Raw genomic sequence first — 18,537 nt, 5'->3', positions numbered from 1 at the left:
TACCAGCCTCGTGGACATGGCTGAAAATATAATCAACAGAGTGAAAAAAACTCAAATTTTAGGAGGCGAACCACAAGTTGCATGTCTGCGCACAGGTAGCAAAGGAATTGGGGAAGTGCAACCTGTGTCCTGTTTGGGAGTGCTTGATTGTGGTTGGTTTGTGTTCGACTGAGGAGTTCTCCTTGGAGTGAACCTCCTCCGTTACCCCAGCGCTCTCTCTGCTGGAGGAAATGGATCTCTTCAGTCTGTCAGCTATGAGAGCACCGCTAGCCATGGGGGTTGTTACCGTTCGCAGGTGCATTGCGCTGACAAGCCAACGATGACAGCGAGCCGAGGTGTGTCTGCCTATGTGTGTGTCCATTATGCTCAGGAGAGTGTGTTTCCTCAGCCTGAAGACAGAGATTTGTCAATGGCTGCAAAGATTGTGGGCATACCTGGGATTCCTGCAGATTCCAAACAACCAGTGACAAGACAGAAGGGAGAGCGAGACTTCATTTGCCAAAGTTACCCTTTCTGCTGTGACCACAGGTGCAATATTTCACAACATAAAGGCTCCTCTGTTTGCAGGAAGGTGCGTTTTTAGTGCTCAGATTTACGGGGGAATGTGTGGAAACTGGGGGATGTCCAAAAAGATTACTGTAATTAACATTTATAACACAGATAACTACAAAAGACATGCGTCCAAAAAGCCTTGCTGATAATCATGTGTTGTTACGCTGCTTCAGATCATCACAGGTTGTCAAGAAAATGAGCCACAGGGTGAATTATGGGAATTATTGAGGAGTTACCATCAAACAGAATAAGGAGAATGGTTACCTGAGATTCTACTTCAAAACTGAAGTGTTTTATGTGAGCTTGATTTTCCTCTGGACTGATGGCGCTGAATTTTTTGCTGTTGAGTAAAAATAGCCACATCAGACTTCTGGAAAGGGGAAAAGCAAAGAAAAGTAGCTGGTAATCATCTCAGTACCAATGGACACATAGATGGCGTTTCCAAATTGAAGCTAACAGCCACGAGCATTAGAGCAAGAGCTGCTGTGCGACAGGTTGCCAAATCTGCCCGAGGCACATTTGCAAAGCTGATTTACCTTATGTTTTTGTGATTATTACACCAAACGAACTAGAGAATGTTTTTAATCATCAACACAGCCCACACTTTTCTCTCGTAGGACCTACATGTTCATCAGAATCAGATGGAATTTTTTTGCCTTCAAAAATTTTTTTGGGGTCTTATAGGATTTTCCAATCTATCTACCCCAAGTTTAAACAGGTCAAATTGAAATCATAAGAATGTTGATTTCCAGTCAGCTGAAAAGAAACCAGGTCTATGAGTTCCATCAGTCAATGGGAGACTGATGTTGGCGGTGTTCTCAACTGATCCCTCCGGACTACATCCACCAGCGTGTCCAGGAAAGACTTTAATACTCAAACTAGTTCAGGATTACCATAATTAAAGTGAGAAGTCAAAGGTTGGTTGTCATTTTAAATTCATCTGGAATACACACATAAAATCAAACTCGAAGCTTGTGTTTGTAGAGCTTAGCGTCTCTCCATCTCTGTCTCGCTGCCGGCCACCGGATAGAGATTGCCTCATTGCAGAGACCCCAAAGTTTGAGAAAACAGGCCGCACACTTAACATGTCACTTCACTGCAGAAGTAGCGCTGCTGTCGGCCTGGAGCCAAAAGCAACAGAATTCCTTCAGCTTGGAATGCCTGCTTGATTAATATAGAAAACAAAGTCTCGCTTGAGCTCATCTGGTGTACATGTGGCCCTCTCTTGCTAGTTTGGTCGCCTATCAAAGTAACAAGCCATGTCCACCATGATAGAGGAGAGGTTTTACCATTTATGGCCATATGACTCAAATTAATGACTGACATCATAAGGTTTTATATGCTTTTCAATACGATGCCCAGCATTGCTTTTACTGCAATGTTGCAACCGCGTTGACTAAATCACCTCTATGTCCGATAACGGTCAAAAACAAAAGGCAAAATCAATACCTATGTGTCCAAGGTCTCGTGAACACACCGCCGTTTACATTGATTTTCCTTTTGCACACACTGACACCATTACCAGATGAATAACACACATGGGAGTGCTTGTCCTTGAGGAATTTTGTGTGTGCAGCTGAGTGTATAAGCATGTATTTGGGAATCTTTGTGTTTGTGTGTGTGTGTGCGCTCGCCCAAAGAGGAAGTTCCTGTGGTCAGACGGTCCCAAGCTGTACACACACACACCATTGGAAAAAAAAGCTCTGGAAAACAACTTCCTGTGGTCACCTGCGCTCAATGACCCCGAAGAAAGAGACCCTTACAAACCAAAACCCACTGTCTGCCTCTCGTACACGTATGCTCCGCTGCCCAGGCCGTCCACATGGCTGCAGCCAGGCCTTGGCTTGTGACACCCAGGGAAAGGAGGATGAATGGGTTCCTCAGAGAAAGCTTCGAGAGAGGGTGGGAAGTTATTAGACCCTGCAATGCTTTAAATCTCCGCGACATCTTCAAACAAGCACTTATTTTCCACCAACTTCTTCCTGAAATGACCAAAACTGTCTGAATTGGATGAGACAACTGGATGTAATTGGTTTAACACAACATTTTGGGCCCCTGTATGGCAGCTGCTAGATAAGCATAACTTATTTGACAGTACTGTGGGGCGGGTATTGGGTGTCCACACCTGTGGGCATCTTTAGAGGCTGCAATAAAGGTAATTTTGGATAGTTCCAATTGTGCATACCGGCTATCTCTTTGCACATATTGTCAGCATGTAATACATTTTTCTGCCATGTTTAGGTTCATTCTCCTTTTCATCCAATCACAACTTGTTACATCCTCTTCTAGCCAATCACTTGCAAGCTGTCACAGTTTAGGTATGCTTATAGAAACCTACACCCAACCCAATCTCTTGACACCAGATTATCTCCTATCGTATCCTTTATTTGGAAGTTTTCCCTCCATGAAGTCATCCCTACATCGTGTACAATAGGAAGTCTACTTGACATCCATACAGGGTACATAAATACTACAACTGATGTTTCGGTGTGGTCTTCAAGATATAATCTGTGTATAAAGGCTTCTAGCCAAAGAGTCATTCTTTTATAGCCGGAAGAATACCGTCTCAGTTGTATTTTTGTTGGCCTCTCAATAATCCCCAATGTGCAAAAGCGGAAGTTACATAATCAATGAGCTCCATGTTACTGCCGCTTGAACCGACCTATTATCCCATATGTGTCTATGGGTTTTCCATGTGTTTGCTGGGATGGAGGCGGACCCCAGCTCCTCCATGTTTAGACACAAACAGAAACACACACACAGACGGCTGCGCTTTGAGGCCGCGGCAAACTGATTGCCGTAAAGTTTGCCGCGGCTATCGACAAAGCGGCCTCTGTTCTTCACCACCCCTCCGCCACTTCTTCCTCCCTACCCCCCCCCCCCCCCCCACACACACACACATTTCATGCCCTCTCTGTCTTCATGTCAACCCTCCTCCATCATGCTCCATCCCCTCTCTCCTCTGTCAGCCTCCTCCCTTTCTCTCCCTCCGTTCTGGTCGTCTCGGTTTTAGCAATGATCCCCCGGCTCTCCAGTTCCCCCCCATCTACCCTCCAATTTGGGATGTAGGGCAGGGAAAAGGATACGCCACCAAAGCTCTATTCGACAGGGAGCTTTTGAAGTTTCTGCATATGTTGCATGTGCGTTTCGACTCGAGCGAGGGTGAAAGGAGGAGGAAGGATGGGAGGATTGCTTTCCAGATCAGTGTGGACTTCCTGGGGTGCAGGAGACCCTGATAATGATTTGTCAGGTTGGCTTCAAGGGGAAGGAGAAGGCTGCATTAATTGATGGATCCAAGAGAAAGCAGAGGGGGGTGAGCAAGGGGAGATTGTAGGTCAGAATGTAAAGTTGGAATTAATTAGGGCCCATTGCGGGGCAAATGAATGCCTCATTGTTATCAGGGACAGACAGCGAGGGGGAACAATCTAGGCTTTGTGCTCCCGGTTCACCTCTCCGTCCCCCTTTCTCAGTCTGAACATCTGAACTTGTTCTATTCCAGCGCTTCATGCTATAAACATTTTTAACTTGAACCGCGATAACGATGCGGCAATTCGCGCCGTGATAATTAATATCCACACCCTGAATGATATACGTCAATGACGGGTGTGTGTGCGCCTCATTTGTCCTGTAATGAATAGGAGTTGTAGTGGGTTTGAACAGAGAGGGAGAATGGGACGGGCAGGTGGCTCTTATCTCTGGCAGACCACAGTATGGAGACACTTGATGCATTGTACCCCCCCCCCACACACACACACACACTCACACACACACAGGCTTTCACGGGCTAACTCGAGCGCAGGCCGCCTGGCTCGGAACCAACCATCTGCTGCGGTGGACAGGAGCCTTTCCCCTCTCCGGCGGTGATGTGTGGTGTCTGGCTGCTGCTTGCCGCCTCAACCCCCACCCCCCACCCCACCCACAGTCACAAGTTCAACACTTTCATCGTGCTGAGCCAGAAGCGTGTCAAACTCCGTCGCTAATTGCGTCGAGTGTTGGTGAGCCCAGCTTGTTCGGATCACATCGAGAACGCAGCGTCAGACCGGACTTGTCATTTTTTGCCAAGTTACCAGATAATCATAATTTAAAATCTGGTCCTGCTCCCCAGTGGATGAACCCCAATTACCTGCACCGTCTTTCAACAGTTTCTCCAATGTAACTATCAACTTTTCAATTACTCCAACATTTTAGTCTCCCCTTGGCTTTACCTTTGTTGGGGAAAGATCTGCGTGCTTACAGGCTAAAATAAGATTTTAGTAGTAACACTGGCATTAGACTTCCTGCTCAGCCTTCATGTCAAGAGGTTGGCGCTATCATCTTAACAAATTGAAAGACTTATCACTTTCCAAACGATGATGCCAGGTCTTGATTACGTCTTACATCTTAACCTTAAAAGCTTGCTCTTATTGATTCCGGTCATGCATCTGCCAGCGAATTTTGGGAGTATTTGCCAATAAGTGCTGTTTATTCCCTTCCAACTAATGGAGATCTATGCATCAGTGAGACTATTAGACAACCCTTCCCACCCATTGACATGGTGATAAGTGGAAAATTGGGGATGGAAATGGAGCTGGAGAAGGTTTACGGAGTCTCTCCACCCTGAGTAATTGCAGCCTCGAAGCTGGCCGTAATTAATCTTTGAGAAAACTTGTCAAATTATTAATAGGGCCCTTAAGTGATGGCCATGAAAGGAGGCCACTGTTCGGAGGTAGAGGAGAGGGAGCGAGAGCTTTTTTGGAGGGGCTGTTTGCTGTGAAAATACGAAGAGCTCGCTCTCCAGGAGTTCCACGGCTCCACGTGTCAAGGCTCTCCACACATGAAGGAGTTAAAGGGAGCGAAGGCCTCTCTGCAAACCCGAGAGCTCACACCCAGAGCTTGAAATGTCATCAAGTATAAAGTGAGCTGCTCCGTTGACGCCAGATGCAAGAGTGGATTTTGTTTAAGGCTTCAAAATGGAGCTACTGGCGTTCAGATCAACATTAAAAATGGATATTGCCAACAGATAGTCCATTCCATTCCATGCAACCATTGTTTTGGGCCAAATTGCACCATGCCAAATTACATGCATTGCATGTAAATCAAAAATGTAAACTTCATCTGGGCTCATTTTCTCAGAAATGAAGGGAAAAAAAAGCAAAAAAAAAGCAAAGATTTAGTATTTTCAGAAACTTCACAAAAACAAAACAAAAAAAATTATCAGTATCTGATTGGTAAAAGTAAAAGAAAAATCAATAAATAGGTCCATAGGATCAATCCAGTTCATAAAAAAAATCAGCTATTAGAATGGATCGCTATGAAAAGACATAAAAAGCTGTGGACTGACTGACCCACAGATATCTTTCATGATAAAAACAGGAAGGTGGGGCTGTAAAATAGCGACATTCATCTTAATACGAGGTTTCACAATAGATTCATATTGTCATTGTAATTTGGAGGCATTCATGTGTTAAGAGTTCCAAACAGCATCCGTGGAAATAAATTAGAGCTGCTGCAGGTGCTGCTCGCCGTTAATAAGTCGAGTTCATTGTGTTGGTGTAAATAGAACTGAACGCAACCCGCGACTGTTTGCTGCGGTGTAGCGATAATGTATAGGCAATTTCATATCAGTCTATTGTTGTTAAGGGATGGAATGGAAACCAATTACATGCTTGAGCACAGTTCTTCTGTTTAAGTAAGGAAACAAGGTGAAAGCAGGATGAAAAGAAGAAAAACAGAATTACATTTCCTGTAATGATGAATGTTAAAATATTTGTTGACAATTACTCAATCATAAAACTCCAGATTGGGCACATTAGTGAATAATTCCAGTGTATATATATATATATATATATAAAATTTTATTTTTTTTATTTTTTTAGCCACCTAATGCTAAACAGCTAATGCCTGCAGTTGTTTTTCTGTCTTGAACATATCCCCTCGCTGTTGCTGGGACCAAACACACGACCTGGACTCGCTGAACTGTGTCATGTGACTTTTAACAGTTTAATGAGGGGTTCCGTCGTCGTTCCGTTATCCCTCAACCAGGAAACCAGGAGGCATCCGCGAGATAATGTCAATATTTGCTCACGTTGAGCTTGTACCAGCTTGTGGACGAGTGCCTATCGTAAGCGCTGTTCCAGAAACCCGGTCCTGCATCGGAACAGAGGATAAATGGTGCAGAAGTCAAACAAAAAAGAAAAATAACACTGTCTGGGTCTAACGGCTGTTTCAAAGGCGCACCGGATTATAAGGCGCACCCTCAATGAATTTTAAAACAGTTTTCATATATAAGGCGCACTTAGTTTTTGAGAAAATTAAAGGCTTTTAGGTGCGCCTTATAATGTGTAAATACTGTGTTGCTCAATATTGCTGTTAATTTCTTTTTGGCTCAGAATCAATGAAAAGTTTTTCCACACTTTTATAATATAATATTTGGTTTAACACTTTGGAGAGAGATCCACAACCCTTCGACAAATACTTTGGGTTTTTTTTTAAAAGTCATACCCATGTTGGAACCTTCCCAGGGTTCATGATCGCGGGGAATGCCCTCAACATCCATGTGTAGGTTTGCGTTCGCGTCGGCAAAAGTGTTTTCAGTGACATTTTAAACATCTTGTGAAATGTCACAGTTTCATGCTTGACATTCGACAACAGACAGGTATGTGTCCTGGAGCCTTTCCACACCTACTTTTTGTGTAGTTATAAAAGATGGCCCGGGGCGCTGATGTTTGCAGTGACTCCTGAATGAAGGAGGCATGTGTGCACATGCAAATGCAAGGAGCGGAACACACACAAGTTGTTTTTTTTGTTTTTTTTTCTACAACAACATGTTTTATGCCAACTTGTGCCAAAGAGATTACATGTTTCCTCACCTGATGCCACGGGGGTAAAGACTCTTTGAGTGACATGCATGGGTAGTTATCAATGAACGACGCTAGGTGTTTTTGTTTTTGCGAATCTGATGTTGACAGAATGAAGAAATAATGAAGTTAAAATGAGATCAAAAGGAGCAGATGATCAAATGCTGCGCTAAAGTCGTACTGTTGTGTTCTGGGGTTCAAACTTAGGGATTCTCCCAAATCAGCATCATTTCACTTTTATTAATTTTGTTTATAAAAAAAAAAGTGATGGGAAAGAAAAACATCTTTTTGTACGACCAACATGAGACGATGATGAAATCAACACGCAATATTGTTGTCCACAAAAAAAAAAAAAAAAAAGGACAGGACTAAAAGTATTTCAGAAAAATAGCATTTTTACCCCAAAAAAATCTTCTTTTCCTTCATGGATAAGAGGAGACATCTATTTTCTGTATTCGTCTGTTCATTTGATGCAGCGTTTTTTAAAATTTATTTATTTTGTTTTAACTAGACCATCATGATGTTAACCAAAATTTAATCCTTTATTTTTTTATTTTTTTTTGCAATAATAGATTAATTCATTGTATTTCACATTTTCTCTGGACCTGGAGTCTAGAACCGATGCCTTTCTTTTCCCATACCAAACTGTCACGTTAGCTATAGATTAGCAGAATGCTAACTCTTGCTTTTGTCTAAGTCAGCTAACCGTCCACCCCCCCACCCCACCCCCTCTCCGACCTGGACGCTCAAACATAAAGCAGACTCTCGCTTCCAGTCGGTTTCATGCACGTGTGGACTCATGTCCTCTTGGCAGTAGCCCGGCGCCCGAGGCCTCTCCGATACGCTGTTGACAGAGATTATCAGCACACTTCCCCGGCCGCCTTTCTCTCCCTACATGTGACAGAGTTTACTTTGGGCTGGGGCTCGGCCCAGACGGGACTCCACCTGGTCCGAAAAAACGAGGAACTTTGAGCTTGAGACTAGAAAGAGAGAGGAGAACGAGTTCAGAATAAAGACAGGGCTCATAAAGGGAAACGTTTGCAAACCGGAAGGGAGTTATGTAAATGGGTCAGTCATTATGGTCTTATAAAGAGAGGAGGCCAGATTGGGGCCAGGGGCGGGCGGGTAAGCAAGTAGGGAACAGAAACCCATTACGTGAATAGGCTCTCTGTTCGACGTTAGCTCCGCTTTCTTTCTCCTTCTTTTTTTTTAAGCCACTGATTTTGGTTTCAGGATACAGTCATCCCTAAAATGCTAGTATCAGCGATACGATTGCACTCGATTGCCGTGTTCACTGCAGCGATGTTTACAGTAATCCCTCGTTACTTGCGATTAATACGTTCCAGGAACCACCTGCAAAAATTAAAAACTCACGGAACGTACCGCACTTCCGGATTCCGTCAGTCAATAGAATGCGCGTACGGTATCACGTGACTACCTACTAAAAATCCGCGATGTAGTGAGGCTGCATGTGTTGATGCACGAATGAGCGAGGGATTACTGTATAACCTTTTACGAATTATCCCAGTTTTTATCATCTCTTTTACATCCTGTGTACAAAACCACATGCAACGCCGCGAAAAACTTCCCCAAGATCCGGTCTGGAAATGCGTGCAGGTATCTGTTTCATCACGACCACAAAGACATTCCAGGAAGAGGATATAAAACATGAGACGCAAAATTCCACATGAAAAAGAAATTATTTTCCAAATTGCTACTTTAAAAGTCGGGAAAAGAAAACGCTACGGGTAACATCCAGCGTCTAATGTGACATCGATCAAAAGCTGGTGTATAATTTAAGCAGCAAAGGGAAGAGCAACACCAGAGACCTGTCAGGAGGAAGGAGAGGACTTCAAGGACTTCAAGGTGATCAGATTATCGTGCAAAGACGCCTCATCTGATCTCGACTTTTAAGTCCAGATTCAGGTTGCAGATCTTTCTGCATCCACCAGAAATATTTTTCACTTGGCTGATATGAAACTGCCAGAAGATGTCGCTGTTGTCCCCGAGGTGCATGGTTGGTTGAGGATTGCGATTATCGACTCTTGTCTACGGGACCTTGAAGATCACGGGAATCTTTTTCTACCCTTCCTGAGAAGCAGTTGAACTGAGAAATCTGCACCGGGGCCAAACGTCAATGGAGAACAAGCGGTTTAGATGATTTAAACATGTGCAACCAGTGCCTCCATGTGGTACACCCCGGCAAAGTCATCACAAATATGCATACAGTACCAACATGCTATGCTACATGCATGCCAAGCTTAGTAGCATTTTGTGTGATATGAGGGATTAATCTGACACAACTGTAATGAAGAAATGTACCTGATTGTATCTAATGAGGAATAAAAACTTTTTTCAGGCAATGACCTACCGGTACTTTGACCAGTTTGTCTAGTTCACTTGACACTTATCTACTTAATGATGAGCAGTCTCATAAAAACATTTTAAGACCTGTGCAGCCATGTGATGATACAGGCTGTTTAATAGACCAAGAAACAAGGATAGAAGGACATATTGATGTAGCAGGGAGATAAAATCACTCCCAAACTACAATTGATGACAAATCATCCTTTGAGCTTAAGAAATACATCAAAAACATCAGTGACATAAGGGCTTTTTGATAAAACCGGAAGAGGTTTAGTGTTGTTTTTACCTATGAAATTGTGACAAATATAAATTTATTCTGTTTTCGCTTTGCTAAATCTTTTTTTTTGTACCTTTTTTTGTGAGAAATAGGCTGATGATTATTATCATGAGTAAGCAGAGACACGTAAAAGGACAATCTGGGGTTGGAGGTACTGATAAGTCGTTGACCCAGATAAGAAGTGAGCTGCTCATCAAGGGCCCATGTTGGAATCCCATAACAGGCGTTTAGCGCCACCTGGTGGCCATGATGAATACAACCTGCACCAATGAAGTCACAACCCAAATTACCAGTTATAAAATCACTTTTTCTTTTTTTGATTGCTTATTGTAATATTCTGGGTATATTTCCTGGGTTGTGTTGTACATGCAGTTGTTATTACTGACTTTAAGCTATTTTAAACCTATAATGATGGACATTATTTGTGCTAAATACAGAGTACTACTATTTTCAGGTTATTTCTTGAACAAAATGAAGATATGATATCACAGAAAGTGGGAGATGGAGCTGGTTGAAGGACGACTTCACACTGATAGTCTCATAGCAACAGCAGAAAATGTGCTGAATGATTGACTAGATGGAAGCGGACAACACCGGGACATGTATGAACGAATCAGATCACAACTCCTTCGTCGTCATGGAAGCAAGTGCTGAAAACAATCAGTGCAAAACAACAACAACAAACAAACCCCAGAACTATTATCAGGTAGAATTTAGAACTTTATTGGAATTTTTTTTTTTTTTTTTGCAACTTCTCATCTGTTAACTTAATTCCAGTTTACAACTAATGCATAACAACTGTTTCAGAAGGTGTTACAAGGATTATGAACAACAATAACAAAAAAACAAAAAAAAGAGGATGGCTGCAATCTTATTTTTTTTCCTTCATTTTTTTTTTTTTTTTTTTTAGAAATAAAGCTAAACTAGACGAATCCCCACCTGTTCAGGTGAATAAATCATGCAGCAGAACTTTAATTTATTAAAGATATTGATATTGCTGAAAGAGGCTTTAGTGGAATATGAAAGAGTCAACAAAACAAAAGAATAAAGATGTTGACCAAAATTGAAGCTATGAAAGTTCAGGCTAAGAGCAATGAAACAACACACAATAACGTCGATAACAAAGTGCAAAAGGCAAATTATCCATTTGGGATGGTTGAGAATTCCAGTTAAACTCAAGATGGCTAATATTTCTTTTACCTGCCACACCGAGTTGAGAAGATTCACAAATCATACTGTACACAAATTTCTCAAAGTGCAATTATTATGAATTGGCATTAGCTGGTATTTACAATTTAGTTTTCTGGATTGCAAAAATCATCGAGGAGAAAAAAAAAAAAGCATGTTTTCTTTGTCCAGTCAGGCTCCAGTTCCGTGGCGCGCAAGTTAACGTCGCCCGATTCCATCACCGTCTTCTTTCTCATTTAGTCACATCATCAAAATGTGTTTGCCCTCAAAGAAAAAAAAGACGTTCTCACCGCGTGAAAATAAAATCCGAGCTAAATGAGGAACTTCCAGAGAAAATCTTGTGTGATGGGCGTCATGCAAAACATGCAGAACGTCACATTGAAAACGGTTTTATTGCATTTTGTTTTCTCTTATTCAGCTTTACTCACGGAACTGTTGGCCTAAAAACACTGATTTATCCCGCAGCCCCTGAATCTCACATGTATTACTCTACTTCCTGTGTTTGGCAATCGGTGTGGAGTTGAGGGAAAAGAAGCGTCACATGAGTGTCGGTGACAATCCAAGCCCCAAAAGAGATGAGAAACATGATTTTCTATTTAAAGATGTGGTTCAGAACAGAACACAACAGAACAGAACAGAACAGAACGTTTTGGTAGTAAGGAAGGCTTATTCATCATCTTATCTTGAATAAACCAGATATAAATGTAGACCTCTTCCTCCGAAAGGTGATCGATGAGAGTTTCTACTGCATAGGTCGAGTCAGCGAGACGACTATCATCCAAAGGCAAAGAAAGCGAAGAATTTCTGTGCATATGTAAAGTTTTCTGATTTTCTTAATGACACACACGTGATCTTGTAATCACTACCGACGAGACGCTTCAGTTTTTTTTTACGAGTCAGAGAATTTGTTCCAAAGCTAAGACTTCATCCACCCTCCTTCCGTTTTCAGGGCTTCATTTAAACATTTTTAAGTTTTCTGTCCGGTCACAGTAAAAGTAAGTCCGAAGTTGTGTTTGGTACAAAAACCACCTAACGCGTCTGGGTTTGGGACGCTTAAACTGACAGACGCACGCGGAACAATAACAAGATAAAGATGTTCGCTGATGAGATTTGGCCACTTTTACACAAGGGCATCAAAAAATGCTACATCACATGATTTTAAAGTAAGACTTGCTAAAAAAAAAAAAAAAAAAACACCCCAAAAAATAAACAAACACCCTGAACAATAAAAGTGTGGAATGGCTTAAACTGTGATGACATCACTCAAGAGTGAAATATACAGAATTACAAATGGGCTCAGTTGGAAATACGCACCTGATATTTGTCACAAACAGACAAACAAGGCAAATTTTGGACGGAATTCTGATCTCAAACGTTCAGACTGGGTTTCCACGTCTATTTTGGAGATGCTGTCGATCAAATCTACACTACAGTTAGCAGCTGAGTTAAAGCGACCTCCTTTAATCGGCACAAATCTTTTCGCCGTGCGTTCATTTCGAGTTTTTGTGGGTTTTTCACACGGCCGTAAAAAACGGGAGAGGGAAATCAAAAGGAGGACGAAGACCGGAGACGAACGCAACAGAAGAGACGTGATCGTCGTGTGTTTCCGGCTCGGTTCAGAAGTCGAGGCTTTGGAGTGGGATCGCGTTTACGTTTGTAAATTGAGACCGCTGACATTTTCTTCCTACACCTTTCCATCGTTCCTTCCCACCTCCTCTCTTCGCTGCAAGACTCCGCCGTCAGGTCATTGGAGGGGGGAGGGAATGGAGCTCGCATTGGAAAGGAATGGCGTGGAAACCTGAAGGGGAGAAGGAAACCGTCAGGGTCAAACAGCAAAGATTGACTTCCTTTTAAGATGTTTCTACCCACCTTTTTTTTTTAGTAGAGAAAGAAGAGGCGTGTCCGATGAGAGGTGGCCATGTTCTCGGACATGCTGCGGACTTTAAAGTAATTCACGAAACCCCTGAAGAAGAGCAGGAGGCCTGAGGAGGAGGAGGAAGAGGATGATTCACTTCACAGATGGAGGCTAAAGCGTATTGAAATAGTAAAAGAGGAAAGCGACAAACTCACCGAGCAACAGGAAGATCCACCAGAGCCAGTACTGACCGTTAAAGTAGCCGGTGAAGTAGTCGGAGAACTGGAAACGGGAAGGAATCCGTGGTTAAACATATGGTGGCGTTAATGATGGTATAAAAAGATAAAAGGAGCATCAGAAACTATGAACGCACCCTGACGATGAGAATCCACTTGATGAGAGAAAGGCCAAAGCCGCTGATAGCTCCGTAGCGTCCGGCGATGGTGTTGGTCAGACAGAAGGACAAGCAGAACCCAATCCAGTTGAACAGGAAGGCCACTGAGATGCGAGGGCAAACGTTAATTTATACAGCAGGAATTAACCATTTATGATTTAGAGACGTTACTGCTGTTAAAAAACAGAGGGAGACTTACTAAAAAAGGCCAACATGAAGATTCCGTCGTTCCCGACTCGGAGCTGATCGGCGTCACTGAAATCGTCTCTAGGAGGGAATTCGTCGTCCTGACGCACACAAAAAAACCAACACGGATGTAAACGGCGAGTCCGACACACCTGCTACACAACCTCCTCAAAGGACAATAAAATCTAAAAGAATACTTCCTGTAACCAGGAAGGAGCAGTGTGTGTGTGTGTGTGTGTCATTACCCGTGGTATCGCATCCACAGTGGAGGCAGCCATGGCCGCCGCTTTGGCCTTCTCTGCTTCATCGTATGTGGGCAGTGAGGTGGCGACACTGTAGGGCGGGGGAACTGGGAAATCGCCACTGAAATGAGCATCTGTGGCGGGAGAAGGACACGACTCGGTTAGAAATGATGCATCATGGGAATCAGATTTAAGTCAGAAGGAAAGACGATTCTGCAAACAAGCCAGACGACGCCACAAACACCACCGGAAAACTGGAAAATGACTTACTCCTCCTCCTGCTAGGTGACGCGGCGGTTGCCCCCAGGTCGATACAGGCGTAAGGAGGCGGAGGCGCTTCCCCCTCCCCCTGAGTTTGCGATCCTGACGCCTCCCCTGCCGCCGCAGCGGGCAGAGGGCCGGCCTGGGCCTGACCCTGGTCCTGACCGGCAGCACCAGCCTGGCCTGAGGCTGAGGTGCAGGGCTGCTGCTCGCTGGTGGGGGCCTCGGAGGAGTCGTCCTCGTTGTGCAGCTGGAAGAGAAGAAGACAAGTGTCGATCACACGCTTCAGTAACACCTCTCTAAGGTTAGCATTTTAACATGTTGCTGACAACCGAGCAGGTTGAAATATAACAGGAAGTGACTGACCAGGATGGAGCAGCCGTGACCTTTTTAAATTCTCATGTAGTCGCAGGAAATATGTCCCATATTCATATTTTCTTTTAATCATCAGATTGCTTCAGATCTATACTTCCCCTAAAGCCAAATGATACATTCATTTGGCTCTAATCATCTTAATTTCATCCCATCAGTAGGTCTTTTGAAAGATGTGCTGGAATGAAATTACTGCCAGTGAAAGTATGTCTGCAAGGCGGCGTAAAAGCCATCCGGCGTTGACCCTCAGCAGGACGCTTGACATTGAAATCACAGATACGAGAGTCAACGCGTCACCTGAGGAAAATTGACGGACGTGTCATCAGTAAGTTAAGATTCTGTTAACGACGTCGCTGCATTAAGAAAAAGAGCCAAAGGCCTCCTGAAATTGCAGTGGGGTGATGGGAATGTGAAGGATACAGGAAAATCTGGGTGTGCAAAATGAGGCCACGACTCCTCCGCTCCTCCAGCGGCCTCCATTAAGGTGCCCTTGAGAAAGTTAACATAACATCAGATACCTTCATTAAACGGCTCTGGGAGAAGCCACCAGCAGACTTACCATGTGATGCATAGATAATAAAAGACAAGCTCTCCGTCACGTTGAACGAGTTCAACTTGTTCAGTCAGATGAGACATTTCTGAACTTCAGGAAAAGTTAAAAGATGACGGATGGGAACTTTTCAACTTAATATAGGACATTTATAACAAACAGAAAAGGGAAGTAGCATGAAATAGAGACGGAACTCTTCCATCATGTGCTGTGTTGTCGTTGTTGACACTAAGACCGGTCTTGTTTGCTTTATTTCCCTGTTAATAAAATTGTTTTAAGCTGGAGTTTTGAACATACAAAGCAATCAAACACTGTTTCAAAGTCCTAAAACCTGATGTTAAGTCATTTAAGACACAATCAAAATGTGTTGGTGAACAATGCTCAGCTAACAGTGATCAATTACGATCAGATTTTAACTATATTTTGAATCTCCAGGGGTTTCCCTGGGTTAGAAGCGTTGCACTATACAGCGTTGCAGATACTGATGAGCATGTTGTCTGTGGAAAGTTAGTACAGAAGCTGTAACTTAGTCAACCAATTAATGATCACCAGCTCTGGTCCACACTGTCAACCTTTGTAATAACAGATCAACCTGTAATAGAGTCTTCTCCACAGGAGAATTTGTCCAAATACTCCCAGGGTCGAAGTACAAAGTAATGAATGAATGAGCGACGGACAACTGGCTTCTGATCAAGGTCAGAAACACAATACCTCCCCACACACACACACACACGCAGGCGATTACGTCATAGCATGAGAATAACATAACAGAAGTTTCAACTTTGGTCCAAAATGTACCCAAAAACTCCTTCTCGCTTGAAGCACCCGTGGCCCATCAAGGTCGAACTTCGATTTGCTTTGGCTCACACACAATAGTTTGGGTTTATCAGTCACTGAACCACAATCACAAGAATTAGAAGCACAAAAGCAACTTAATCTTAAACTAGCCACAATAGCACAAAAAAAATAAAAATAAATAAATAAATGTTTGATTATAAATCAGAAACTTAAGAGAACTTCATCTCCAGTTCAATCCATTTATGAACCAAACGATGAGGTTGAAAATGTTTTTCTTTTTAACTCGGGATTGATAAGTCTTTAAACTTTGTTTAACTTTTTACTGACATGAGTAACTCACGGGGTTGTAACAAATCACAGGTTATCGGTTTATTAACTAGTTAATAACATTAACTACTAGTGTAGTTACCTTTGGGTGAGTCTAACAAACTGTTTTTTATGATTCTCAAATGCTGCTTTCTAAGTCACGTATGATTTAGCCACATTGAATATTAACGAGGATTATCGTAGGTAGCTAACAATCACAGCTACACTTGTTAGCATTTGTTGTCAACCGTGGAATGACATTATAACCTAAAAAAAAAGTATCCAGTAAAGGCTGTCAAATATAAAACGTGATTTTTTTGAGTGTCAATTTTCGACGACAACAAATTGAATCTTGGCAGAAATGCTAACATTAGCCTAGCCAACGCGGAAGTACCGGAGAAGAGGCTAAATGTCATAACGAAACTAATCGACGGAATTGGAAAAAGGCCAAATACAATGGAAGGGATGTTTAAGAGACAAATTAATATAAGTGTTAAATGTATACCTGAAACATTTTTTTTAAATAAGCGGAGCCTCAATTTTATGAAGGCCTTGTTTTCCGTGGCATAAAGGCCGACTAGCAGACGTTCTGATCCGCTCACTCACCACTTGGTATCGGCTAGCTGGATCCATCCCGACGAAATTCAGCTGGCAAACAAGCCAGCCGACGAAACAAGGAAAAAATCTAAATTGTTGTCACGATTAAATTTGTGTTACAAACAGGACAAGATACACGTTAAAAACGACGTAATGAACGAGAAAAGAAATGGCTGCGATGTAGGAAGCCCTGCTTCGAGAAGCACTGTTGTTGGTAAATGTTAACCAGGTCAAGCTGCGTCTAGAGATTTACACTTCCGATCAAGCATGTCAAAATAAAATACTTTAAAATGTATTATTATTATTATTATTATTATTATTATTATTATTATTAAGAAGTAACACCGTAATAAGCAATTTGGTTGTAATAACGTAAGAGCTCTGACTTTAAAATTGTATACAAGGAAGATGTAGCCTTTTTCTGAATCCACAACACCGTCCGAACCGGATCAGGCTGGACCTTGTGTTTTTGTTTTTCAGTCAGAAATATAGTAAGGAAGAAATTATTCAATCAACAATGTAAATGCTTTTTTAACCATATTACTACATTTCTGTTTGATCGTGATTGCGATATTTTCCTTTTGTAAAAGTCGTTCTTATGTGTACGCAAAACTGTTCTTTAGACTGAAGTCTTTCTTATTTTGAAGTCTGAACTCTTTATTTCCGGGTTAAGACTGCTTCCTGTATAACTGACGATGGAAATTTATTACTGATTTCCACGGTTTCAAAAAGAGTGATGACGCAAACGCAAACAAAAGCAATGAATAGTTAAACCGCTAGGTGGAGCCAAAGCCCATTTCTAAAAGGATCCATCACGTTTTCCTTTTTTTAAATGTTAATCATGAATGATAGCAGCGGTTCATGTTATATCAAGTGAAAATGGCTCAAATGAAAGAAGACTATTCCTTGGTTCTGTTCTCCCTAAAAAATAAAAGTAGAGATTAAAAGCCTTTCATAAACCATTTAAATGCTTATAATCATGAATGACAAAACATGTTAAGCCTGCAGAGCTGATACGAACACCTGATATTAACGCTTATCGAAAAGAGGACAGTTCTGGGTGCAAGTGAGTATACAGTGAGGATGGGTTGTTCAGTGTGAAACATATTGAACATTACAAAATGCATGCAAATTTATTTTGTAGCATATTATTGAGTTTTCTACTGCAAACTTTTCTACTGCAAACTGCAGTGCAAATCTTTGCACTGCAGATTTAGTTTTGTAAGTGTATCTTTGCACAAACTCAAGTTCTGCTGTCTTTCACCTTCAGTAAATAATACAGCAAAGCACCATATTGATCCCATTTTCTAGTAACCAAGGGAGCTGTCTTTCTGCATGTGCAAAACCATAGAAACAAGCCAGACCTGAACCTCCTGAGCTACTTAAAAGCAGCTCCATCCTCATGGTTGTAATGCCTTCTGCAATATGTTGCCAACATTAAGCTCACTGTCAAAAATAAATAATACTAATAAATAATCCATTTCACAGACAGAACGCTGAAATAAGTATCCAAAATGTCCTCACTTTATTATGGTAAATGGTCATGGACTTGAGCAAAGAGTTGCTGGTCACAAATGAGTTTCATTTGACATGGTTTACTGTTTGAATTCTTTCTCCTTCCAAGCAGAATGCATAAAACATCATGCATCTGTTTACCATGCAGATTGAGGCAGGTTTGCGCCTTTACCTCATTCTGAAATTTACTCTGTCATGTGTTCTTGCCTCTGGGCTAATCCTGGATCAGCACCGCAGTGGA

At 42.2% G+C, this 18,537-nt stretch overlaps 1 protein-coding gene across 1 annotated transcript; it reads right to left on the bottom strand.

Annotated features, from left to right (window-relative positions):
- Positions 1 to 10,903: 10,903 nt before the first annotated feature.
- Positions 10,904 to 16,993, bottom strand: ndfip2 (Nedd4 family interacting protein 2). The gene is made up of 8 exons (XM_068309567.1): positions 16,791 to 16,993; positions 14,168 to 14,408; positions 13,901 to 14,031; positions 13,669 to 13,756; positions 13,449 to 13,573; positions 13,291 to 13,357; positions 13,090 to 13,202; positions 10,904 to 13,018 (listed from the first exon to the last, which is right to left on the bottom strand). The coding sequence occupies exons 1-7, from the start codon at positions 16,815 to 16,817 to the stop codon at positions 13,099 to 13,101; spliced, it is 783 nt and encodes a 260-aa protein (XP_068165668.1). The 5' UTR covers positions 16,818 to 16,993; the 3' UTR covers positions 10,904 to 13,018; positions 13,090 to 13,098.
- Between the last annotated feature and the right edge of the window lie 1,544 nt (positions 16,994 to 18,537).

Source organism: Antennarius striatus, chromosome 24, assembly GCF_040054535.1.
Source record: "Antennarius striatus isolate MH-2024 chromosome 24, ASM4005453v1, whole genome shotgun sequence".
NCBI classification, from domain to species: Eukaryota; Metazoa; Chordata; class Actinopteri; order Lophiiformes; family Antennariidae; genus Antennarius; species Antennarius striatus.
The sequence above is the reverse complement of the archived record's forward strand: the minus strand, read 5'-3'. Positions and strand labels throughout refer to the sequence as shown.